This window comes from Megalops cyprinoides, chromosome 1 (assembly GCF_013368585.1).
Source record: "Megalops cyprinoides isolate fMegCyp1 chromosome 1, fMegCyp1.pri, whole genome shotgun sequence".
NCBI lineage: Eukaryota > Metazoa > Chordata > Actinopteri > Elopiformes > Megalopidae > Megalops > Megalops cyprinoides.
The window spans coordinates 10,084,571-10,112,496 of NC_050583.1; the positions used below are offsets into that span (position 1 = coordinate 10,084,571).

General features: G+C 45.3%; 1 protein-coding gene across 1 annotated transcript; it reads right to left on the bottom strand.

Annotated features, from left to right (window-relative positions):
* Positions 1 to 26: 26 nt before the first annotated feature.
* hs3st3b1b (heparan sulfate (glucosamine) 3-O-sulfotransferase 3B1b) lies at positions 27 to 21,340 on the bottom strand. The gene is made up of 2 exons (XM_036532696.1): positions 20,423 to 21,340; positions 27 to 873 (listed from the first exon to the last, which is right to left on the bottom strand). The coding sequence occupies exons 1-2, from the start codon at positions 20,992 to 20,994 to the stop codon at positions 255 to 257; spliced, it is 1,191 nt and encodes a 396-aa protein (XP_036388589.1). The 5' UTR covers positions 20,995 to 21,340; the 3' UTR covers positions 27 to 254.
* Positions 21,341 to 27,926: the final 6,586 nt, after the last annotated feature.

Below are 27,926 nucleotides of genomic sequence, written 5' to 3' on the forward strand. Positions count from 1 at the left end.
CAAAAAGACAAGGTGTGGAATGTTAAAAAAAAAAAAAAAAAACCATGGGCCAGCTGTTATGTACAAATATGGTTAGGCAGCTTAGTGAATTAATTGCTTAGAAATTAAAAATAAATTATTATAAAATAGATTTCTGTACATTTTACATATATATAGCAAATATCTCCATGTCTTTTTGCCAGAATTACAGAAAAAAAAAAAAAACAAAACAGCTCAAACAAAATGTGTCCTCCTCTTTATTTATTGATTTATTCTCAATCCCAACCAAAGTTATGTCCCGTCATCTGGTAGAACTTCATGTTGAAGGGCCTGTAGAAGTCGCGCAGCCTCTGCACCACCTCCGGGTCGATGTTGGGGTGGGTGCGGCCTTTGGTTTTGCCCAGGCAGTGGGGCTTGCTGCTGCCTTCTGCCTTCTTGAGGCATGGGAAGCCCTTGGTCTGGTTGAAGTAGAAGTGCTTGTCCGTGATGATCCTCTTGAGCCCCAGGAAGTCCTGCACGCGGCCCAGCTCCCCGGCGGGGTCGCTGATCAGCCGCTCCCCGCTCACGAACAGGATCTGCCGCATGGGGAAGAACTGCAGCCAGTTGTCCAGGTGCTTGGCGTAGATGCCGATCTGCACGGCGCTCCAGGAGGTGTCGATCAGACCCGTAGTCCTGTTTTTGAAGGTCAGGCTCTCGAAGGTGGGAATGTCGGGCTTTTTGGACAGCGTCTGGGTGTAGTCGGAGATGGCCCGGGTGACGGGGTCCCGCACCACCACGATCAGCTTGGTGTCCCGCGACATGGCGTAGATCCGGGCCGGCGCCTCCTTGGTCACGAAGTAGCTGGGGGTCTTCTCCATGGTGATCTGACCCTCCAGGGTTTTGGGCATCAGGTCCCTGTGGAGACAGAGGGAGTGGGGCAGAATGAAGGAGCAGCCAGGAAGCAGTGGGTAATTCAATCAACCACATGGGGACCTACATACCACAATCAATGGCATGGTCCTTATTATAGGGTTCAAAACCTATTATTACAGCACAAAAGAACATATACACAAACACACACATGGGCACACACATACACCAGCTCAGAAATGCGAGCATACACACACACACACACACGCGTGCGCGCACACACACACACACACACACACACACACACACACACACACACACCCCTTCACATACATACCAGCATATTGTAAAACCTGTATTCAGCATAACCTTTTTCAGTATTAAATTAAATAAAAAGTAGTGACAAAGCACGGAATGTTGTTTGTCATCACTCCCATTTCAGCGTTAGCGACAGCGCACTGTTACTCTAACACGCATTACAACACCCAAAGGTTTTGTCAAGATGATTAAGCATTTCTAACAGTATCCAACGGTATCATGTCACAATAATACTTATTATTTTAACTAGCACTCATTAAGTGTGTTTCATCCCTTTCCTGGATCTGAAAGCACTTCAGAGTGAAGAGGGGGGGGGGGCTCACCTCTGGCATTGAAAATGAGTAATAGGGCCAAAAGCCTAATAGAGAGGATCTTTGATTGTTATAGACTCAGGTCCTTGCCATGCCCAGATCTGGTGCATTAGACAGTACACAGCTAGGCTAAGACCGTGGCCTCCACACCCCCCCACCACCCCCCGCCCCCTGTGACACATCCCCCACCCCACATCCCCCACCCCACTTCCCTGCACCTCTCTGCCTCTCATAGCTCACTGCACTCCTGTCCCTAATGCAAGAAAGTGGCAGGCTTAGCCTAAATCCATCTTGGCCTACTTCAGCCATTAACCACTTAGGCCCAAAGCAAGGGCTGATTTGCCTTTTAAAGGAGGCTGGCTGACTCAGCGGCCTGCCCCGTCAGGAGAGCAGAGAGCCAGGCCTTCAGAGAGCCAGGCCGGGCCTTCAGAGAGCCAGGCCGGGCCTTCAGAGAACCAGGCCGGGCTCTCCCGCACCCAGCAGCGGCAGCAGCAGCTAGATTCACAGAAGCATTCAAGGAGTCCAGGGGGAAAAGGAAATATCACATGCATATCTGTAATAAAGAGGTGCTTGAAAGCAATTTCTTTACATTACATTACATTATTGTCATTTAGCATATCATCTTATCCAGTGTGATTTACATAAGTATGATATTACATAATATGATCTACACACGTCCACAAACAGATGCTCATATGGACAGGCACATGAGTATACACACACACACACACACACACACACACAGACCTCCACACATACTCATACACACAGGCACACACAAACAAACACACACACACACACCTACAAAGACCCATTCACGCATGCTGAGCCGAGGGTGTCTCCAGTGCTCTTCCAGGTCACATGTGACAGGTGGCTTCATCTCCCTAATCCGGGCGGCCCAGGCCGAGCCTGGGCAATCGCTCCCTCCCATTGCCCCCCAACCCCCCCCCCCCCGGCGCCCCTAGTCCAGGGTCTGTGGCCCAGCTCGCTAATCTGTACACAGTGAGCGTGTGCCGCAAGCTTTGTCAAGGCAAACAGAGAGAGAGAGAGAGAGAGAGAGAGAGAGAGATCAGGCTGTGTAAACAGATAACTCCTCTGCCCCCAGCGTGTGTCAGGCCCTGCTGTCACTACAGGGCAGAGTTACAGCCCCGGCTGTAGAGGCATCTCTCTCCGAACTCGGCCTCAGCCTGGTTTCAGAGTTTACACACCGCCACTCAGCGACCACGTGCTGGAGGTCTGGGAGAGCACATGAGAGTGGCCTGTCCACAGAGGAACACTGGCCAGCCCAGCCTCCCCTTTCTAGATTCGGGTACACCTGCTTGACATCTCCCTAAAACCTCGCTCGCTGGCAAACCTCTACAAACATCTTGAGATCTATATTTCCCAGCACCACCCAGGCCTACTGGGGTGGGAAAAAAAACTTTTTTTACAATGAAAGTTTTGAAAAAAAAAAAAAGAAGAAAAGAAAAAGAAGTGACAGATATGCCCAAAGGGCCGTGAGGGAGTTAATGATATGTTTAATGGAAACTCATCGGCAGATATCTGCGGTTTCGCTGCTTCTTTCAAGACGGAGCCAGTGATGTAATTATGATAATATCTCTCCGACTGCCGCTGCTTCAAAGGGGGCTCGGAGACATGGGGGGGGGGGGGGGGAGGGGGGGGGGGGGGGGGGGGGGGGGGGGGGGGGGGGGGGGGGGGGGGGGGGGGGGGGGGAGGGGGGTGGGGGGGGGGGGGGGGGGGGGGGGGGGTGGGGGGGGGGGGGGGAAGGGTGGGGGGGGGGGGGGGGGGGGGTTGCGGGGGCGCTCCCGTGACTGCCGGAGGGGGCTCGCCAGTCACAACCTCATTAATGGCCTGGTGCAAATAAAAACAGAATAAAAACAGAACAGGTTGCGTTGGCTTACGCAACTACACCACGGATTTCTCCCTGGGCTCAACTGCTATTTTACACACACACACACACACACACACACACCCCTATGCATTAATGCATGTGTACACACAGGTATACAGATACACACACATGCACACATACCGATGTGCACATACTGTACAGAAACACATGCAAGTACAAACACACACACAATGATGCAGACACACACACTCGAACACACATACGCACACACGCACACCTTTGTACTCGTGCACGAGTGCACGAAGATATACACATATGCATGCATACCCACACGCACATAGTGTAGATGTATGCGTGCAAGTATGAACACACACACACACACACACACACACACGCACACATGCTCACATACACACACACTCAAACAGGAGTCCGTGTGAGGGGTAAAGAAAAATACCTCCCACACTATCCTCTGTCTGCGTAAACACAGTAATAAACCAATAATGGTTTATTGTGTCGTTTTTTTTTTTTTTTCACACCTGAAGGGGAAAAAAATGTTGAAAGGCAAACTTTCCACACGCTCCCTGGAACCAAACAAGCCCGCATGGAGACAGAGCAATTAATTATTCATTCAGCCGCATGGAGAGAGCAACATCACACACTGGGTGCAGCAGGCAAGACTCCAGGGGGAAACACGGCCGGCTTTTGTAATTTGTTCTGCTTAACATACAAACAGCGCGGGGGAAAAGTCAATCGCTTCGCGAAATAAGCGGATCTCCCTCGGTCTGGAACACCGCGCGGGGTGAGGGAGACCCACCGGTCAGCGTGACGCGTAACATCCACGGTGAGAAAGATTAAACCGATTCGAGCTCAGATATCAGAGCGTGTTTCCTGTCAGAGGGGTAGGGGATGGGAGGGAGATGGGGGGGGGCGTGACTGACAGGAGGGGCAGTAAAACAGAAGAGAGGGAAGTGACACAAGTCGACCCTCGACAGCGAGCGAGCACTCGGGCGGGCCGCCACCCCGCACTTCAGCCATTGTGTCCCGAGCGCTCGAGAGCACTAGAGTTATAAGGGCAGAAGAAAGACTGTGAAGAGAGGGGGAGTGAGAGGGAGAGAGAGAAAAGAGACCTCGTGGTAGAGTGAGAGCTTTGATGGGTGGGGTGGTGTGGAGGGGGGTAGAGGGTCGGATTCTCTGCGGAACAATGTCTATTATGCCCCTATGATTTATGAGGTGGCTCTTTTAAAAGGTCCCGTCAGCAAACAGCCCATCCTTTGACACCCAGCCCTTGTTTTATTCTTTTTTTTTTTTTTTCAAAAAAAAGAATGGCCCTGTGGTGGGTGGGGCCCTGGGGATGGGCCCCCCATTGAGCGGCGACCATGTCACCCTCGGTACGATGGAGGGTCCCCTCGAAAGGACAGGGCACGCCGTGGACCCCCAAGATCCCCAGCGTATCCCCCCCAGTGATGGAAGGAGTTCAACATGTGTGTGTTTGTGTGTGTATGTGAGTGATGTGAGTCCAGGACTACTGCCCCTATACATCACAGCGCACAGTATACAAGCATACATATACACTGTTCATACATTCTCAAACATAATCCCAGCCATTCCCCTCAGTCATTTCAATGAAACGTAGTTTTTAAAAAAAATGATGAACAACAAACGTGTTTTCCGTTCTCTACCTCTTTCTCTCTCTCTCTCTCTCCCTCTCCCTCTATCATTGTGTCTGTCTGTCTGGCTCTCTCTCTCGGGCAGCCCGGCATAGAAGGCTTTTCCGAGTTGAAAGAGATGCCAAAACACACAGATAAGACACGAAACAGGCTACCTCTTACACGCCCGACTTCAAAGGGGGAAGCGGAGCGACTCGTGGATCTGGATTTGGAGAGGGGTGTTCTGATCTGCCGCAGGGAGCGGGCCAGGGAAGCCTTTCATATCTCCTCCATTGTTCCTTCCCTCACTCATCTGAATTGTTGACGGGAAAACTGTTTTGCTGAGCAGAGAATCCAAACAGAAATATATTAATCTACTTAAAGGCGGTTTTAAAAGGCTCAGGCACGATACCGCTGTGATGTTTTCGTAGATATGACGCCTAATGCGGGGGGAGAGGGTGGTTATTTTTACTTCTTTTCCTGCTTTACAGACTTTAAGAGAGAATCTTCCTCTTAATTCACTTACAAAGCCATCTGCATGGCTGTTAAGTAGTGATTCCTACATGGGTGCACCTGTCCATACCTGAAGCACAGGTAACCACGGGTAACCTCTCATGTCGTGCAGAAGAGACAGTGGCGGAACTGTCCACTGGAAGTTTTGCTTAAGCGCGGAGCCCTCGTTGAAATCATAACAGGTTAATAGGACAAGGCCAGGATAAATATTAAGCCGTAATAGAATCGAGGGCTGGAGTCAAAACAAAGGAAAATTGCGAGATGATTGACAGCAAAAAGCCCAAAGCCTGACTCTTACCACAGGAACATTCTGAGAAGAACCTAGAGGGAATCCAACTCCCAACACACCGATGACGGCAACCGCTGCAGCTTCGGGTTTTGCTTTGAGTCGGAAGCTTTCTCAAACTTCAATCGCTTTTAACAAAAAAAGCCATCGCGCACGCCTCCAGTCGTTGCTGATCATCCGTCTGTCGATCAACAGCAGCCCCTCCAGACGGGTCGCGGAGCTCTGAGGAGGAGGAGGATCCTTCTTTTCGAGGAGCAGCAAAGGGAGGACCCTGAATGGCCGCCTCTCTTCTTTAACCTCTCGCCCAGAACTCCGATAGTGCCCACCGCTTAAACGGCGGTGGATGGCACTGCTTGTTAAAACAGGCACGTCATTCTTCTCTTAACAACAAGATACGCATCTCATGGCCTACTCGCAACTCCCCCCCCCCCCCCCCCCCCCCCCCCCCGCGCCAACTCCCCGCCTGGCCCTCATTAAGTGGGGACCCGCCTCGCCCCCGGACGAGCTGACGAGTAATTAACTCCGTGATTGAAAAACTAAAGGGAGCGTTCCGAGCATTCTTTATCGCTTAATTGTGCGGCACTCATTCCAGGCCCTTTCAAACGAGTAAGCACATTCCGGCCACGCTGTCTGCTCAATTATATATCGGAGGTACATTAAATCGTTACTTTCCCTTCAGTTACTTAGCAACGGTATTGTTGTTGTCTTTTATTATGGCTGCACAGGTTACATTGTTTTAGTTTTTTTTTTCCTTTCCGTAGCCAGTATCCATTTCAGATTACGCAGGATATCCGAATGAAGTCTGTAAAATATGAAATTATAGGTGAACTTCCACCCAGACTTAATTATCTCAACTGCAATGCGGAGTGGTGTACAGTTAGCTCTGTCTTTTAAGGAGCAGCGGAATTAACGGTAAGGCCAACAGAGACTGTTGGTGCTTATCACCGAGCAGACACAAAGAGCAGGCCCATCCTGGCCAGGAAAATGCATGTTTTCAGCTCCCTGCAGAGACACAGAAGGCAGACTTTCCATACCCACCCGGCTAAGCCTGGGAGCCTGACATTATATTTAACTAGAGAGCTGCGGCGGGGTGTGGCCTGCAATTAAAACAACAGATGGATGCTTTATGGCTCAGGACGGAAGCACCAGGTGGATTCGGTTGTCAGGGGAAAAGGAACCCCAGAGCGGGCGGCCAGACTGGGCTATAGTCTGCTTTAAGGTGCCCGTGAGGAGAGGATGGAGAGTGGTGGTATGTGGCCGCTCGGACCTCTGTGAAGCAACTTATTTAGTGTGTGATGAGACCCAGGTCTTAACTCTTAACTTGCCACAGAGAATGATGGTGTGGCTGAATTGAGAGCAAGGCACATGGTCATCCCGATCACATGTGTGTGTGTGTGTGTGTGTGTGTGTATATATGTGTGTGTGTAACCGATATCCAATCCAGCTGTGTCACCAATGCCACTTTCTTTCTGTCCCCAAACTATCTGTCTCATGAATCCTAGCACACATCTCATTTTCCCAGAAGCCCTTACACCCCTCTCATTGATCAGTATCACACTCTCCCATCCACTTAAAGTACCATGATCACTGCAACATTCTACCTTCAAACAGATCAGGGTACAATTTCTCTGGAGCTGTGGAGTAGCAGTCAGGGTGTTAAATTAAAGACTGAAAAAATCCTGTGTGTCAGGCATTTCTGTTCTACCTTGAAAGCAAGAAACCCCACCTGAAGTGTTCCAGTAAGTGACAGCTGTGGCAACCAGTTCCTGAGTGTGTGGGAGCTGGCAAACTGGGCAACAGAAAAAGATGCTCTGGGATGAGAGCACCGCCTACAAAACCCTGAAACCTAGCAGGCCGCCTCCTGTATGTTGGTCTTCATTCAGCCCTTTCTGCCTTACCTCCTTTTACCGCCTCCTTGGCTGAGTGCCAGGGGATTATGGAAAAAATGGACACGTAGAGTAAACAAATAGTTAACCTAAATGGCCCATGGGGAAGAGAGAGTTGTTGAAAGAGAGAGAGAGAGAGAGAGAGAGAGAGAGAGGAAAAAAGTTGAGAGAAACAAACAAAAAGTAAAAAAAAAAAAAGTCAGCAAAGTGCATTTTTATCTTTGCAACTTTTACAACCAGTTTGCGGGGCTTTGTGGGAACCAGCAGGCTGGGTTTAGGCTGGAGGCGGGCCCGGTTTGGAGAGAACATCAGACACTGGGAGGCACAAAACACAGCCTCTCGTGCACAATGTGAGTGACTGTGTCACGAAAAAGTGTCAAACGGTCACCAACACAGAGCCGCCTTCCCCAGCGCCTTATATTTCTACCCCCAGACGCTTAACCAAAGTTACGGCATGTATTTAAAAAAAAGAACAACGCTCTCCCGACCACAGTGGCTCCTTTGTGTATGTAACATCTCCAGGCCGTGACATAAATAAATCACCCTGGGTCAATTCAATAAGCCAAATTCGCTATTCGCTAAAAGTCTACTTTGGGTTGGGTTGCCATTCAACACCTAAAAAAAAAAATAAATAAATAAAAGCAATGCATTTCCTCTCTTTCCTGTTCCAGCCAGCACGTTCAGTTACAGGCCTGTGGCCACGGCGGCTGAGGAGAATTACTGAGTCTTAATAACGTTATGCGGTACGGGGCCCGGCCATGCAGTGAAAGTGAAAACGGCGTAGGGGAGAGGTATCGCTCCGAGGCGGATGTATCCGCCTGTTTTCAGGTGCGTACGCTTCATGTCCTGTCTACCTGTGGGGCTTCTGAACCTCTTCCGCTTTCACCAGGTGGAACAGCGTGACTAAGCAAGAGGGCCTAGCAAAAAGTCACAGGTGTGATGCAGGAAACGCGGGGCCAGCGATCAGCGCCATTTGAAACCAGGTGGCCAGACTGGACAGTGGCAAAGTTTTCTTTTTTTACTAACCCGTTGCTTTGCCCCTCTGGGTTCTCCTCCCCTCTCTGGCTCTGCCCCTCTCTGTCTCTTTTTCTCCCAGTTTTTACTTACACGCCACAGCACTTCCCCTGCGTTCTCCACTAGCCTTCTCCTTCGTTTCCCTTTCCTTCCCAGCATCCCACAGTAAAGCCTGTAACTGTGGCACTAGGACCCTCAGGTACACAGAATGTGCGGGCCCGGTTTGACTGCGAAGGCAGGCTCGTGTCACTCGCTGAACTGGCACGGTGCTGCCCAGGGATTACACGCTGGAACCTGATTGGTTGGTAGAGGTGGTTCTGGACCACTGGTGAGCAGTACGCATTCCACCATTGCCCCAGCAGCACCCCTGTGCTGTACCAACTGGCCAGCGTAGTCGCCATGGCAATTGAGTGCGGGCCAAAGGCGTCTCCAGCCAGGCGAGAGGAGATCGGTAAGCACTCTGTATGCCTGGCCACCACCGCCTGAGGTGGAGTGGGTGACGCTGAATGTGGAGGATTCTGCCACCGAGCCAGTCCACGGAACTTATGCAGGTGAGCAGTCACAGGGAGCATGACTTAGCAGGAAAAAAATCCCTTAAAAGCTGCAGATGGAAAAGCAGGGCTTCGTGTTCAAACCTCTCGATTTAACTACACTAAGCAATGAGAGGGGGGTCGACTGCGAAACGGCACAGGGATTCATCCTAAACCCTTGTTTAACCAGACAGACAGACACACACACACACACACACACACAGAGGCACACATACACACAGATGATCTACATCCTGTTTGGCTTGGCTGTAATCCTAAACCAAATGAAGAATTTCCAAAAAGGAAAGGCAGGTGAGAGCCTAAGAGGGGGGAATTTCCTCAGCGTCAGACTCCCCGGAGGAAGCCGCGCTCCTCAGAAACACTGAGACCTCCATTCCTCGAGGCGTCGGCACAGCCTGGCCTCACCGCTCACAAATTCCTAAAGACAGGCTGTCTCTCCTTCTCTCACTCTCTCTCTCGCACACTGTAATTAGCAAAACTGCGTGGCGATAACAGTAGTGACAATTAAACTGCTCGTTTAAAGAGGAGCGGAGTGACACCGATGTTATGCCAAAATCCCGAAGGCGATCCCGAAGCTTTTTTGGATGACGGCCTGGATACTCCCAACGCATCCGCAGACAAGATAATTACCCTTAAGTACGGACGAGCTCTGCCGTTAACCGTTTCTGCCGAGGAGCGATCACAGGGGCGCACACATGTCAGAATGTCAGAGGTGGGGTACGGTTTCAGTGGCTTCAAAGCCTAACCTTTGAGAACGCGATGACAACCGTTCGCTGTTTTCCGTGTTGTCAGTCAGGGGCCTCCCGTTTTTTTCTCGAACGAAATCGGACACGCTCGGACCCTGCCAGAAGGACAAACCTTTCAGGGAGGAAAAGCCGGATTTCAAAAAGACATTTGCAAAACGCTCCGTCAGCTAAAACCATCCAATGTGTATTTTTTTTAAGAATTTCAATGAAGAAATAAATAGTACTCCACGAGCTGTTTTGTTTTTCCTTCTTGTCCATTTTTTGCAGCGTTCATTACTTAGTCTCACGTCCTGTCAAGAAAATTCCCCTAGTCATAGCAAAGAAAGTTCCTCTTTCCCCCCCATCAAAAAATGCCCTGTAAGTTTATTGCAAAATGCATTGTGGCAATTCTTTTTAGCTCAAAGTTTAAGAAAAGCCCTGGCTGTGGAGTTCTGTTTTTTTTTTTCTTCGCACAATGTAATGGAGGCTGTGTAAAGGGAAAATGAAAAAGCAATGAACTTGTCTGAAACTGCGAACGGGAAATGGCACCTCTAACTCTCACTGCTTTTGTTCCTTTAAAACACACACACTCACACACACACACACACAAGAAAGACAGGAAAAAAAAACTACATCAGGCGTTCTGGGTCTGAATCAGCCCCTGGTCCAGTAGCCTGGGAGCTCAGTTGAACAGTTCATGCTGTGCTCATCTAAAGCACTTTCACCCCTCTGAGTACATTTGCATACAAAGTACACACAGACAACACTCTTCTCACTTAATTGTCTGCTCTTTATTGTCGGGGTTAATGTACACCTCAGGGGGCCTAAGAACCCCCCCCTCCAGAGTGCTGAATGTATTCCCTCTGTAAGTGCCTTGTAAGTTACTGTTTTTTTTACTCTACACTGCAATAGGCCTGACAAAGTTTTTGCCACCCCCCCCCCCCTCTTTTCCCTACCGCCCTCCTCTCCTCATCGCTCTTAAGGTGAGATTTCAATAAATCCCCGAAATGCATTCACCAATAACACTGGTAGGTATGAATAAAGAACGGGGCCAGTGATTAACAATCCATATATGGGGCAGCCTGGGGTTTTTTTTCCACAGCCCCTGGGCCTTTTTAATACGCCAAAGCGTGTTTATTTAGCAGCAATGAATGACCATTAACTGGGGAGGGAGGAGGCCTGGTTCTGTTCTGACATGTGTTCCAACATCCAAATTATCACCTCATTAAAAGAGTCCAATTCACTGCAAGCACAGGGGGTGGGTCTGTCTACAGGACTGTGAGGGTGGGGAGGGGGGGGGGTGGAATTGGGGGTGAGGTGGGGGGGGGGGGGGGGGTAATCACTATGTCCTCTGTACCCTCCCTTGTCTTGAGTTGACTTCAGCCATGGGGGGAATAAATACATGATTTCTCTCAAAAGGGAAGAAGCAGAGGGAAGAAGAAGAAGAAGAAAAAAAAAATTTCCTCAACAGACACAAGTGTCTCTTTTGGTGGGCCATATTGAATGAGAGTGAACAATTGTCCCAAGTTTTTTTTCTCTTTTTTTTTTTGTCTGGTGTGTTCGTGTGCCAAAAGGCTTTTTGGGGAAAACATGAGTGTTTGACACGGAGTTCCTGTCGAGCTCAATCGCCTTTGTCCGCCACTCCAGCGGGAGGTTCCTGCCTGGCTCGGCCATGTTTTCCCAACTGCTGTGGGCAGCACTCAATGGCTGCCCGTGGGGGCCAGGCCACCGCGGTGGCTCGGCCACTCCCCTCTCCCCCAGCCGCCCCTTTTACAATTAGCCGGTGGTAATTTGGGATGAAAGCGGCCCTCTTCCACACCCCCCGACCCCCCCACCCCCCCCTCCCCATTCCTTCTCCTCTGTCAGGCAATGCCAGCTTAGGGAGCAGGAACACGGAACCTTTCTCCTTCACTGGGGGCAGGCGACCTGCCGGGACAGGCCGCTCAGTGGCACCGAGGCCCGACAGGATCCCCGCCATGTGATTGGACAGAGGGCGGGAGTGACATGTGACACTATTCTGCTCGCCAGCGGGGAAGACACACGGCTAGAGTTTAAATAAAGGTTGGTTGATGAAAGGATCTCAGGGATCAGATGGAGGGGGTTTTGGGGGGGGGGGGCGGGGGCTCAGGGCTATTGTGGGGAGGAGGGTGGGCGGTAGGAGACCCAGAAAAGACTGACCGCAAAGAAAATAATCTGTTAATTTGGGGACGCACAGTGGGTTTTTTTGGCCACAGGAAACAGATCGTTAAGAGCAACATTGCTGGGTTTTGACAGGAGACGTCATCCAGCAGTTTGACTGATGGGTGGGGCGGGGGGGCAGGTGCTTTACCCCTGCACCAGGGGGTAATAAAAAGAAGCAAGAAGTGATCACAGCCTTGCAATCTCAGATCTTAACCACTGATTAAATGAACGAGTTGGCACGCATGCTGCCCCACAACTGCGCCACCCTCTCCATTACAGATCCCGTTTCAGCCCCCATGGCACGAGATCCAGCATGAAGCCCACGTCTCATCCGGTTACGCCGACCCCACGTCAGTTAACCCCTCAACCAGTAATCCACATCAACACTCAAGCAGCGTATATCTCTCTCAGCGCAATCTGAGGCTGCTCTGTGAAAGTCGAAAGCAGAGGGTCTACCGCATCTCAGTATACATAATACTGACTCTGGCACAGCTGATTGGCCGCCCCAACATGACATCACTTCCCTTCATCTGTAACCTATCAAAACACCTGATTCCTAACGCTGTTAATGCCGCGAAAGACTCACGTCCTGAGGTTATTTACCTTGGTACATCATATGCATCCCCTCTGTGTAACCTGATAGGTCATTCTGAAGCAAGGGCAGGCCACCCGGCCTCCGCCTCTACATCTGTAGAGATTCACGGCTGTTTGTGTGTTTGCTGAAAGCCGATATCTTTTTGTCAGAGGCTCTGTAAGAGGTGGCGTCCCGCTTTAAGAGGGTTGGAGGGAGGGGGAAAAAAAAAAGAGTGCAGGTCACCTACGCGACAACGGACGCCACTCTCCTGGGAAGAGCGGGAAAAAAAGAAAGAGGGAGCGCCCATCCAGAACTGTCCTTGACATGGGGGGGGGGGGAGAGATAAGAACTTTCAAGTGACAGACTTCCGCAGCGTCTCGAGCTCGATAGCGGAACAGGATTTTCTCGGAAGCGCTTTGAACAATGCTCCACTTGCCCCTTTGTTGCGCCCTGGGAGCGGGCCCAACCGACGCTGCCACCAAGGCACTTTGATTTGTCACTTAATCATCGGACGGGCAAGGAAGCATGCCGAGCGCAGGCACAGACACACACACACACACACACACACACACACACACACACACACACACGCACACACACACACAGGCCCACCCAACTCAGGAACAGCGCCACGCTAACCGGCTAGCCACACTTTCCTCCACTGCCTGCCTGTGTCTTTGATCACACCATAGTAGGCAAATGCGCCAGATTAAGTTCACATTTCTGAGAGCTCTCTCTCCGTCTAAATGTGTACTTTGGGCTTCAGGTTTAACACACTTCAAAGGAAAGTTAAGGCCACTTTGTCATTAAAGTGAGAACTCCCCAAACAGCATCACGGTATGCACACAGGACATAGCACTGCTTAATTATGATCTCAGGAAAAAAGAAACGCTGAGTAAGATCACACCACTTAGCATTGCTGTAACAATCCGCCAGAGACTCTCTGCATATGATTTTTGCATCTACATTTTTTCTCTGAGCAACCTCCAGCTCTGACCCCTACAAATGTTGGATTTTCCACTATCCCAAGACATTAGACCTATATTTGGATTATGTCACATAATATAAACGAAGTAACAAGGTTTATTAAAAAAAATATGTATTAGTCTCCTGACAGCACTGTACCAATGATACCACTGATACCAATTCCACAGGAAGAGACATTTCATGGAGACCTTAATAATTTTTAGTTCCGTTTCCACACCCGGGAAATGTATTTCATTTACACATAGAAGGTTTTCAGGCAATGTGGTAGAGCTAAATATGGGTGCATTCTCCTGTGTACAAAACTGTTTTTGCAATCATAAATATGAAGGATACCAGAACTACAGAGCAGTGCCACGCTGTGCACATCAAACAGGGGGGAGACAAAAGCAAAGATCATAAAAGCAAAAACCACAGCACAGTAATTAAGTATCAAAGGCATTTCATAACCAATACATTCCCAAGTTTGAACGCATCCAGGAAGGCAGGAAGGGGCTGATACAGTAACTACACATCGTAATCAACAACTTGCAATTTGCAAATTAAAATTGTCCTTGCTGAGAACTAAGAAAACAACTTGCTTTTTACATTAGTGGCTTTTTGCAGTGGTGACTGTGATATACCAGACAGACCATACGCAGCTGGGACAAACCCCGTCCACATTATATGGGGTGACGCTCAAATTTTGTTTGCTTTTTTTTTTTTTCTTGCCCCATTGTCTTCAAAAAGAAGCCAGCCAGCACACCACGCTGGTCACGTTGCAGAAGGTGTCACGGCGGCGACGCTGAAACGATGTTACGGAGACGTTGCGGGAACGTTAAACGTCTCGGCCAGGAAGCCGCACAGACTGTCAAGATTGCTCCCAGGGCCCGCTCGTGCATGATGTCACTGTGGTAACGTGCTCCTCCTGACACACAAGCCTCTTCACAACATCTCGCCGGGATGAGTCATGTGCTGTTTGTCTTGACACAAATAAAAACTGTCATATTACACCAGACTCCTGTGATGGATATGTTACCAGTGGCACTATTCTCTCTCTCTCTCTCTCTCTCTCACACACACACACACACACACACTCCCTCTCCTCCACTACATACATTTAGTTGGTTGGATTCCAAGGACAGACGCACACAGTTCCATGAACTAGGAGCAAGGAACCCTTCATATTTGGGACGATCAATGCCGCCACGTTGTGCAAAAAGACCCGACCGAGAGATAGGTTTCGCAAGAACCAGAATCTCTGTAGCATATTTTTATTTACTTTTTTTTTAAAATGCCATTATCGGGTTGGGTTCTGCAATGGATGGCCATATTTGGTTTAAATTCTGCAACGGGCTTTGTTCTCGGGTCCGGTTGCCCCATTGAGTGAACTCCTCCATTTTTTGAGCGCTATTTTGAACCGCTTCCATGTCTGTGCTGCGCTCCCTCTCTATTGCTGCAACCGCTGGATTCTTCCCGGGTCCCCAGGGCCTGACACTACTCGGAGAGCCGGGGTATTAATGATGAGGTACGATTTCCTCTCTCCTGAAGAAGTCCTGCTGGCCTTCTGTTTCTCCACCCAGAAAAAAAAAGGAACTTATCAAAACTTTCCACAGGGGGGGGGGGCTAGAGCCAGCTGCTTCCACAGCGATGCGTGCCTGTAGAGTTTCCCGCTCAAGACAATTCTGAGATTCTCTAGTCCCCTGGCCTTGCTCTCTTGCCGAAAAAAAAACCCAAAAAAAAACCACGAGAACGAATTTCACAACACGCGATAAAAAACAATCTGGGCCGGGTCGTGCAGCGTGCCGCTCGCCAAAACACCACCGCCCGGATATAGTGTGTCGGTATAGCATGGCACGTCCAACACAAAACATCTGTGAAGTTCTGAGAGTTCCGCAGAACTGAAACATGACATGCGTTCTCTGAAACTTGGCACAATTAAAAACAAGCATGTATTTCAGGCCGCAGCTTTTTACATTTAATTTGATTTGATATTTTGGAGGAAAAAAAAAAACTATGTATGAAAAGGGCACATTATGGGTTTGATAAAAGATAAAATGTCTAATTGAGCTTTTAAAAAGTGGTGCCTAAGTCGTCTGAATTCTTTTTTTCATTAATTTGTTTTTGATTGTGCAGCTATTCTCTTTACCTTTGCAAACTGATAGCGGAGCACACCGTTAAAAAGAAAACCCGGCAGCGGAAGCGTGTTACGACTCGGTGACACAGGTTAGACAAATTCAGAGAGTTCAGGACAGTCAGCGTGATTTATGTCCAATGGGATTCAAAGGTTACCATGAAACTGGAATCACAAGAAACATAAAGTTGTCACTCATAAAACAAATACAAAACAAAGTCCACAGCAGCTCAGTGAGATGAGTGAACTGGCTTCCCCTCACACAGGCCTTTACTGTATGCTTCCCTACCCCACCACAGTATAGAACACCCACCAAGTCATTACAGTTATTAAAACATTATTAATCTGACAAATACTGGTTCACTGCTCAGTTACAGACATTGACGATGCAGACTCAACTCAACGGAACTTATATGTTTAAGACTGAGGTTGCAACGGGTGAGAATGCCACAGTGCACCTAACGGTTGCCAGGGTCCCGCGCAACGTCAACAGTATGCCGACATCTCCCGATATCATCCCCGTGAAAAAAAAATCACCTATGACGTCTGCTACACATGCACTTTCTGCCATCTGTTAGCAAAGATCAAGCGGCTGCTAGTACAGTACATCCTTGCATTCGCCACACGCACAGGCAGCGCGAAATCCTCCAGGCCCGTTCCGAGCATGTCGTGCACGCGCTTCCCGGAGTGGTTTACTTTATGGAGTGGTTTATTCTTCGGGTCCTTCCGCTTTCTGGAGGATAAAAGAACTTCCAAGTACAATTCTGCTAATAAGACATAGCTAATTTTACGAGTTAATACTTGCCGTTTAACCTGTCTCAGATTAAGGCGAAATTAAGGCCACGTTTGGCGCTCAGTAAATGCGCATATGTTAATAGCCTTAACTGGCTGCCATGTAAAAGATACTCTTATCTCTGATTGCTGGTAAATCCCCATCTGTTAGAAGTGCCGTCAGCGTTTTTGTGACGGCTTTAAGGAAAATGCGCGCATTTCCGCCTATGGGAACGTCGCCCCCCAATCTTAATTACCGTTGATTTTGACTCAAGGTCACTTAACTTTCCAGATCGGCGCTGCAAAGCCGCACTTTGTTGCAATTAGCATTGTTTCCATTATCGTTTTGAAGATAAGGGGGTGAGAGGCGATTTAGTTCGGATTTGAGAGGATAAAGGAAGGCCTAAGCAGACCCTGAAGCACGCCATGTAAAAGCCCTTGTCCCCTGATACGGGACACCGTACCCCCAAAATCTGTGGCAGATGCATGCGCGTTTATTTCATTTGTCACTAAAACCATGCAGTCGGCCAGCAAGACACCCGCCGCCTCTTGTTTTTACAGCAAACACGGGTTAAAAGGAGCTTTGCCTCATCTCAAACAGAACCCGGCACCCCCGATCACAAACGAACACACTGATTCTCTCCGGGAAATGTATGTCGTCACCGATTATTGCTACCAAAATGTCAGCCCGCTTTACCCATTTGCTCCGCTGCCTGATCTCTTTCATTCTGTACACCGAGTCAGCTGCCATAAAACCAAACTTTCGAAAGTACAGATCCCATTCAAAAGATATAGAATCAGGCTGAGGTGGAAAAGTGTTAGTGAACGGGATTTTGGAGCGTGTGTGTTGGGCAGCGGCCTTGTGTACGGTCAAGTGCGGAAGCAAATTGCGAAAAAAGATTTCTGAACGAATCAATTCAGTTAACAGAAGTTTTCTTAAATACATGCACATAATGTGTATGTGTGTATTCAGTCACCCCCCCCCCCCCTTCCCCAATAAACTTAGTGCATTCCTAATTGACTGAACTTTTTCTTCGGGCTGGCGAAATCCGTTTATTCACAGAGGCCTGCAGTCCCGCGTTGTTTTTTTTATTTTTTATCAACTTGTCAGAGTGACTATTAGTTCTGCTCCGAGTCGGAAGACAAGGGAGCGAGGGGCTCTTCTTTCTTGTGAGACGTCTTTGGGGTTAAGTGGAAAAGAACGTCACGGCAAAGCCACTGGATTTTAAATCTTGTGCGTGCGCGACAGCATGGACTCCAATATTTTACTTATTATGACGTATTCAGTATATGAAACGCATTTGTATTTCATAAATGTTTTCCCTCTTAAAACATAAAAAAACGGGTGGCACACGTGGACCTAGTTTATGTGGGTATAGCGGAAACACGACGAACAGCAACATGTAAGGAACAGTGAACAGAAGGAAGTTTCACTCAAGCGTCAAACGCTTGAATTGATTTAAACGGGGTCATTCAAACGTACCAGGTATAGCTGCAATTTAATATAGAGGGGTAAATATAATATTCACAGCGGTAAGAACCCCTGCGTCATTTTTAAGCATTGTTTAGTAGCATTTATTTATTTATGCAAATTCTGAGCTAGTTTGTATGGGGGATGTTGTTGTAAAAAGACAGTAAAACAAATCTCTGTTGCCTTTTCCCTTTATAGAACACTATACGCTAAACCCAACACTTGAATTCTATTTATTTATTTATTTATTTATGTGTCTACTAAAATAAGAAAATATGTTACAACGACATCTGAAACCATTAGCGTGAGCACATTGTGGTGTTTTCTTTTTAATTTTTGTAATTGAATAATTGTGATTTTTGTAGTTAAATCGTAAATATGCGGTTCATTAAGTTTAATTATTCTATTAGCACGTCGACGTTTATTTGTATGTATTGAAATGCAAATTTCAACTACAAAGGCGAGTTAGCCTTACTTTATGAAACAATGCTTTGAAAGGTTTTTCTTAAGTGTATTCCAAAGCGCTCAAATGCCATTGTCTTGTAGATTGCAGCACTATTTGAATTTATTTACTATCCCATTTATTTCAGTTAACACAGACACGAATGTTTTTGAAATTCAAGAGGTTAGTTGCCCATATTTCACCCATTTTCAAAATAACGCACAAAATCTGTCACAAAAATATAAACTGTAATTACATGCAAATAAACTTATGTTCAGACATCAACATAAACATAGTCTCTATTTTGCAATTTTAAAACATTTTTCATTTACTTTTTTATTTACGTAATATTAAGTAGGCTATTTGACTGTTCTTCCAGTATTTACCATGTGTTGCAAATGAGTAAATCAGGTTTACTATTATTAGTTTTATCGGAGTTTAATAATTTCATTTTTAATTCCAGTATCGTATTATTTCTGTAGTGTTTTCTAGATATTTTTGAACACGGACACCACTTTTCTCCTCAAAAATTAACACGGCATACACGTCCTAACTTTGAGAAAACATTTAGATAAACAATACAAATATATGACCGTTATGTTACTTGCTGTTAAAAGTATAGTTCTGAAGTCAAAGGGGAGAATTATAAGAAGCAATTAAAACACGAAACGAAATTAAAAGTATATCGAATATCTGCCTGCAATGTTCTCCTGTGCCCAACAGAGACCACTGCTCAACGCCAAGGAAAAAAATGTGGTGCTGGAGTCTCTCATTCGAGAGCATTTCACATACTATAATGGCAATGACCGATGAAATATCGGATTCCCTCTCCTCCATAAAGTACATGACATTAGCAATGCGGAGAGAATTATTTAGCATTCGTGCAACTACGCTGAAAATGCCCGAGGCAGGTCGTCTGATAAAAATACAGGCGCTGTCTTATTATTCGATGCTCCGCTCTCTCGGGAACACCGGTGTCAACCGTTAAAGAAAGTCATTTTCAGTGTGAAATATTCGTGAAGTCAAAACCCCTGAGCGAACAACAGATGGGCTACGATTATTATTATTTGTAGTTCGAGTAAGTAACTTGACTAGCTGTGTAAGTAGACTAATATTAAAACCATCGTTATCTGCGTTTGAAATGGGAAGCACGAAGAAATAACCAAACACGCTAAAACAAACACACGTATATAGGCCTTTACAATCAAACAACTAAATATTCAGAGCCACCAGGAGACTTCTCTCTTTATATCCAGGGAGTGACTCCAGGGACCTTTGATATCAGTCCGTCTCAAAAGAGCGTTCTCAATATTTGACAAAAAAAAAAAAAAATACAAAGTCAGATTCGATATACCTCGTGTATATGATGTTTCGTCCCCACACCAGATCGACCCCACAATCATTTCCATTTAGCAGCGAATTCAAATGTTCAAATGATTTTTTTAGTATTTAATGACGGAATTATCTGGGTTCCCTCCTTAGTGTTCGTTATGTCCAAAAGTAGAATCCACAAACAGACAAACTACTTTAAAGTATGTGTCGTAATAAGCTATTCGTCTGCGCCAACATTATGTTTTATTATTGTCATTATTGTTATTATTTGGACGAATGAAGTCTGAAACTATTTGATTTTCATAATCAAGGGATCCGCAAATTTAGCAGACCACGCTTTATATAAACATCAGTGTAGAAACATCTATGACATGTGGACATTGCACAAAAAGATAAAAAGTATTTTTTTAAACTGAAAAACGAAAGAGACTGCATTTTTGGAGATAAGCGGAGAACAGTCGAAAAAGAAACGTTTTGTTTCGATCCGAAAACCGCTTGGAAGCCGAGTATCACCGCAGTTCACCAACAGTTCTCATATTTGCTTAAACAGTCACGTTTACCTTTAATTTTAAGTTTTCGGTCATTTATCCCGTGCTTGATATTTCTGCCAGCATTACTCACCTGTACCAGTCCAGTCCGTTGTCGTAGTTCCTGTCGAAGAAGTGCGGCTCGGCTCCCACGGCCCTGATGTCGGGATGCACGCGGAGAAACTCGAGCAGCGCGCGCGTACCCCCCTTCTTCACCCCGATGATGATCGCCTGGGGCAGCTTCTTGCTGCCCGACCCATTGGAGAAACTTGACATGGCACTTGGCTCGGGGGATCGCTGCTCCCCCCTAATTTCGTCCCAGTCGTCGGCTCTGTCCACCTCGATCTCGTTATTTAGCAAGTCTCTGGAAGCCGTCCTGACGGAAGATTCGTCGTAATCGGATTCTAAATCCACCCAGCTCTGGGGTCTGGGTAGTAGCCTGGACATCAGGTCCGCCCTGCCGCTCTCTGTCCTTTTACCGGCAGACTCTGTCTCTTTTCCCCGATAATTGTCCACAACCAAACTTGGCATTGTGGTACAGTAGCCCACGCAAGAGTATAACATGTATACCCACAAAAGAAACATGATGCAGATAAGTAAGAGTTTCTTTTTCACGGGGCTGAATGAGAAAGCATATAGGTTGTGACAAATCAGGCTATATTCCATAAGCCTTGCGGTTAAAAACCATAATCCAACGAGTCATACTGGCAAAGTTATTCATTCCATGTAGCACTTCGAAAATCCTCGCGGAGCAGATATGCCCTTTGGTGACAGAGAAAATAAATGGGGGAAAAAAAAATTAAAAAAAAAACAATGAAAACTAAACTAAAACGGACAACATTTTCTTGGGTGCGAATTCAGGACGCGTTGCGGCAGATTACCGACATAACTACGGAGATGGAACTGAAATCGTTATATACAACTGTGCGCCTCAGTGCCGCTCCAGACCCCTGCCTTCACGCTCGTCCTCTCAGCGCATCCTGTCGCCCATCCTACGAGCTACTGCGCTCGCCGAGCGTCTTGCAGAATACTAGGTCCTTACGGAGCCAGTCACTTATGACAGGCAGCAGTGCCGGCCTATCGCAGCAGCGTGGTATAATAATTAGCCATTTGTTGATAGAAATCGACCAATCAAAAGAGGGGAGAGGAGGGGTCTGGCGTGGGACCGTTGTTCCGCCGAAGTGATTAAACGCTCCTATTGGATAAGCAACCATTAAACAAGATTCCCTTTATTTACCAGATTGGGAGATTCCGAAGTGTTACAAATCTTTCTTTTGGTGGGAAACCTGTCAAGAATGTCCACCCAGTGTGAATTTCTTCCACTCGGTTTTTCAAGCATGATTTAGCGCGTACAAACACACAGCGAGGGCATCCCGGGGGAAGCATTCCGGTTCAATGTTTTATGCCTATATATTATTTATGCCTGCCGCTGGCAGAGCGGCTTGACACATTTATCATTTTATACAATCACATCATACACTTTCTTATCATACTACGACTACTACCACAAGCGATACTACGCACTTATACGTTTACTGCTAATACGCAAAGCAGAACTAAAACCAACCACTACTAGTGCTACTGCTACTGCCAACTATAATAGTAGACTAATTATTATTTTCTTGTGGGGAAAAAAAAACTTTTATTCATGACCATACTGTCTGTATAGGTTATCTTAACGGTAAAACGTGTATTATAAACTGTCATATTTAAGCGAAATTCGATTCAAATATTTTCGTTGTATACGTGCTGAGTTTGAATAGATATCGCCACACACATTAGTCGCATTTTGTTAACAGATGAAATGTAAAGTTTTTTAAAGTTTGACCATATTGTAAGGCCTCTGTTTGCGTTTACTGTTGATATGTATTTTTCTCCCTCCTTTGTTTTTGCTTGACAAGAGTGTCCGCCAAATGAATTTAATTAAGTACAAACCGCTCTGTGTTCTTAATTGTTCGGGCAAAGCATGCAGACGTATAGAGCTTATTTAACTCTTCGAATGGTGTGTGTAACTGATGAAACTGCAAACCGTTAACCTCATCTGATATCGGCGAATAATTTCAGGAAGTGAAGTGAATGCGTTTATAATTTCAGGAAGTGAAGTGATTGAGTTTTTTTCGTGGCATGTTTTCAAATTTGGCCGTTAATCGAGATTAAACGACATTTATTTGGACTGTTGTTATTATTATTGTCGTTGTTATAGTAGCCTAATTAATGATATTTTTTGTCATTAATAACCATTGTAACAAACAGCTATTCAGTATCCTGATCATTAATGTAAGATTATTTTTATCAGCACACATTTGTAGCAATATAAGAAAATGTATTCGAAAAGTTATACGACCTTTTAAACAAACCTGTTTTGTTTGTGCTTGACAAAGCATGTCCAAGAGCATTCGTCTTCTTCTTAATATTAGTCCGTCTTATCATTATGATGGTAGGCCTAATAATTAATTATATTACGGCAATAAAAAATAATGATAATGATAGCAATAATAATAATTATTATTATAATAATAATAAAAATGTTGCCGCTGAAGATGCTGTTAATATGCTCCTTCTGAATATTTCGAATATTTTGAATATTTTTAATAGGCTATTCCACTCCACTTAAAGTACAACTCTTTAGTTCCATATAAGGGCTTCGTCATTATACAAGCCAAAGTGGTACCTCAAAATACCACGACAAAACCTTTGTCATGACTTTACATCGTTATAATTACTAGAAACTAAAAATTAGCCAGAAAAAAAAGTGCCCAGGGGATGCAATTTTTCTCTTTTTATGTAATGCTATGGCTAAATGCTCTGATGTAGATTAAGCCAGGTTCTTAACGTTTACTATACCTCTTTGCACAAACGCCATTTTTTCAGGTGACTTTTCCGTCTTCATTGAAGGGCATACAAATTGTTCCTGCCACCTGCTACTACCTTAACCTTATACGTAAGATTTGTCAGATACACGTAAGAATGTATCATATTTATTTGAAATATATGTTGAATATATATGTTGAAAAGAATACAATTGGATATGTTGCTCATGAAAGGTAATTTTCTCTTCTACACGATATACATTCTTCGCACGCAACCCTCTTCACCTGCAATTGATTACTGTATTTAACTTTCGATCAAAAATATCAGGCCACACTACCGATTAAAGTCCGGTTACTTTCTCTGATAAGACGAAGGTTCTAGACAAACAGATAGCCTATACTGAACCTGAAGTTAATTAAAACATTCTGGAACTACACTGTAAAAAATGAATAATACATTCATTTAGCCTTTATTACATTACATTACATGAAATTAACAGGCGCTCTTATCTTATTGACTTGCGGCATAATATAACATAAATGTATCCATTCAAGTTGAATGAGCAACAGTATCATTACATTGCATTACATTAGGCTACAATACATCATTTAACAGACATTGTTACCTAGAGCGACATCCAAATAAGTGCATCACTATGCTAAAAGTAGTTATCGAGAAGTAGTACAAGAGGTCAGTAAGATACTGAGTTAAGTGCTAAACTAGTGTTGAGTGCTTTTTAAAATAGAAAACAGGGATAGATAGGATAGATAAAGATAGAGAGGAAGGTAGACTAGAGACACAGCTTGAAAAGATGAGCTTTCGGCTTTCTCTTGAAACCATGTATGTCAAGGTATATTGTGTAATATATTATGTGCTTTATGTCGCAGGGAAATTTCGTTTATATTATGTTTTGATTTTACTCATAATTGTATTTCATCGTTAAAATCCTGCCAAATAACATTTTTTCACCAATTCAAACTTCAAAAGTATTGTATTGTTCAGTAAATACAACCAAAGAATGTTAATACACCGTTACAAGTTTGGGGCCTGTCTGCTTCGTAACTGACACAGTGGAATCTTAGAGGACAGTACATTTACAGCAGTAATAGCAACTGCAAGCAAATAAAAATACAAGCCAGTTTCCGCATATTGCTGAAACCCACTGATGTTGATTTAACCTCATTCAATAACAGATGCAAAAAAGACATGCTATGAACAAGGAAAAACACACACACACACACACTCGACCTCACGCAAGTACGCACGCACAGCCCACGGCATTAGGTTAAAATACACACAGTCAAAAGCCAACGGGAAAGATGCGTGTAGTTTCAGTTTTCTCCTGCCCGTGACTTCTATCCTTTAAGCAGATGCTAAACAGGGTTATTTTTCTGAAATAAAGCATATTGAAGCTCGCATTACCCCCTGACATTTCCAGATTCCAGATGGATCACTTCCGAATTTCAGCTAAATTAGAAAACCATTACAGAACACCAAGCTATTTATTCATAATGGACCTCAGACCTCCGGGCTACATTTAAAATACCCTTTAACAGACCAATTGGCTTTATATGACAACATTAAGGCGCCGAGGAAGAAAGAAGGGCAGCAACTCATTTGACCTCCGAGGTCCGAAACAACTGTAGCCTAGGTTAATTTTCAAAGGCTTCACTGTAAAATATGCTTTCTTTTTTTTCTACAGCATTTAAACCCAGCGAGCTCGTAGGCCCGATTTAGTATAAAATGGTGTAAGCGCGGCGGGATGAAAAGGTTTCAGTGAAAGGTATTCTGCACTGTATCAAACCTTAATACGTGATTTTCACAGACGAAAAGCCATTCCTGGACATGAATCCCATATCGCTTATCAATGCCCGGAAATAACTCCCACGATTACTTCAAGAGTAACAACATCCGTTTTTTAACTGCACCAGATTTTTAACGCCGGTACATAAACTTGATAGCAGGCGCTCTTATCCAGAAGGACTCTATCCTCATCGAATTAATAATAATAATAATAATAATAATAATAATAATAATAATAATAATAATAATAATAATAACAATAATAATAATAATAATAATAATAATAATGTAGGTTTGGGTAATTTAAATTTAAATGCACGTTCAGTGGTTTAGGAGTTTTAGATTATGCATTCCACATCTAGCTGTAAGGTATCCTTTATCGTATTAATAGTAGCATACAGCTTAAACATATAATTAAAATCACAGTATGTCTATCACTTAACATGGATATTTTTATAAAATGTTTTATATATACTGATTACCACTTAAAACCTTTTGTAGTCTAACCCCTTTGTAATAAAGTGGTTGTTCTGTGCTTTCATCAACGTCCAGGCATTTGTTTTCGATTAAAAGTTACATCAACAATATTCCTCGTGGGAAAAGATTGTTCAAGGCAATCAAGAAATGAAATATCATTACCAGGTCTTTATTGTTAACTTTATGAATATAAATAGGCCTATAGCTTAATTATTTGTTTACAAAAGTCTTGACCTTTGGACAAGTGGTACAGATACTTTTTGTCTGGACTATTTGACTCCATCTCTAAACTTTGCCAAAATTCCAAATGAAAGAGTTAGGCTAATATTTAATAACCTGCAAATGTCTTGCCATACACTGTTAAACAAATGAACTACAACATGAACCGAATGCTACACATCTGTTTGCAAGCCCTCGAGTCTCTTGAAAATTAGCATTAGAATGTAAGCGAGGGACAATGGCTAGAGAAAGTTTCTTTTCTACATGAGGAGGCAAACACAATCGGCGCTGGCCTCTGCGGACGACGCTGAAAGAATCGGGCAGATGTTCGAACATCTCCCGCAGTTCCGTCAAGAATGACCCCTCGGTCCGAGCTCCTCCTCTCCGCCACAACTCGGGGGGCAAAGTGCCGCTAGATGGGCCACGAAGCGCAAGAGACAACTTTGTTATAACAGATACATCGGGAGCGTCCCTCTGAACCGTCACAGCCCCGAAATCAAAACTTATTTCTTCGTGCTGCACACTGCTGAAGGAAGGGATGGCGCTCTCCTGAAAACCTGGCCTTTTTATGTCATTAATATCTGCCAGAACACTTATTAATCACGACGTCATATCGATGATTATCACTTCAAACAGGCGGCCTGCGTGATATATGAATGGATGCAAAATATACTTTTTAAATCCAGCAATCATCCCCATTACTCCGACACTCCACATTCAAAACTGAGCGAGTAGCCAGTGAGCAAAGCCGTTAATAAACGTGTTCCTCTTCTGCGCTGACGCGCAAATAAACGCTTATATAATTTCCACGGTTTAGCTTTGTAAACTGTCGTAGCGCGTTGTATAACTAGTTTGTTCCGCTCCACTGAGGCATTAAAGTGGAATAAAAGTGCTCAGGAAGTGTTCTTCACATTGTGCCGACTAAGTGGGGGGAAGAAACGCAACCAGTGCCATAAAGTTTCATGGTAGTATCCGGGCAAGAATATAAACCGTTTTTCCCCATTAATACTCCTGATCAGAAGGACCCCAGATGTCGGGCCGCAGTGGACACAAAAGCCAGCATGGTTTCGGTTTTCATTTCTGTATGGGGGATTAAAAGTGTTTACACGTGCATATTTCATTCGAATGTTGTTGACTTTGGCAGAAAGTCGAATTCTCCTAAGTCTTGCTGAAAAAAAAGAGAGAAATAAAAGTTTGATTTCAAAGATTGATGCTACTTTAACAAATGTGGGCCCTTTCTTTCCGTGAGTTGGAAGAATAAGTCAGCAAAGATAGAAGTTTTACTTCTAGTTTCACACGGGAAAAAACACTTCCAAATTAGGGAAAAAAAATTATGGAATTTTGTACAGTCTTGAAGACCTTGAAAAAGAAGTGTCAGCAGATGATTCACAGGAACATTGTGGGAGGCTGACAATGCAGTCATCGGAACTTATATTACAAATTCAGCTACGCACCACGAAATTATATATCGGAGTAATGATCCATTAACGTGTAAACTGCTGAAAAGAACTTACCTTGCACATGTCCACGGGACCTGTTCAGTGTCCACTCCTCCAGAAGAACCAAGAGAAAACCCAAAAGTTCCACCTGTATCATTAAATATTCCAAAATAATAAGCCTACATAGCATAAAAAATATATTCTTTAAAAATTCTTAAGGACAAAAATAATTTAAAAACTTGGAAAAGCAACTTTTTATTACAATAACAGAGGAAGAGATGGCATATACCTGCGGAGCCTAAAAAACATACTTGTCAAAAACAGAGCAGGTAAGATTAATGCCAATATAATAATACAGAAAATATTGAATCAAAAATACACGAGATGCTGACAGGAAAGAGGACAACAGCCAACCTCAATGCTGAAAGGAAAATTAATTTTGAAATGGCGGAAGGCTTACAGGAGGTGGGCGAGGTGTCTACCGCCACAGCGGCCTCGAGCGGAGTGCTGTTGTGAATGAGGGGCACGGAGCCCATCGGTACAGCGCTGACATTCAATCTGCCAGGCAGGGAGGGTCGGGGTTTCCTGCCAACAGCTGGGTGACCCCCTTCCTCCCCGGGTGTATGCGGACCGCAGGGGGGCAGGCCGCGCCGGACGGGACCCCTTTACGAGGAAAATTACTCGCTCGTATCCTTCACCCCTCGTCCCGGTACCTAATCCCAACGACGCTTCCGGGGGGGATGGGTGATCGGGGGAAAGTCAACAAAGGTGGACAACATGTGACCGCAACCCAAGCAGAGTTGAAGGGGGCAGCAGAATCTGGGGGGGGGGTCAGTCAAATTGTAAACT

Coding starts and splice junctions, on each gene's coding strand:
- hs3st3b1b (XM_036532696.1), bottom strand. CDS start 20,994: ATGGAATATAGCCTGATTTGTCACAACCTATATGCTTTCTCATTCAGC. Junction 874..20,422: donor AACGGACTGGACTGGTACAG/GTGAGTAATGCT, acceptor CTGTCTCCACAG/GGACCTGATGCCCAAAACCC.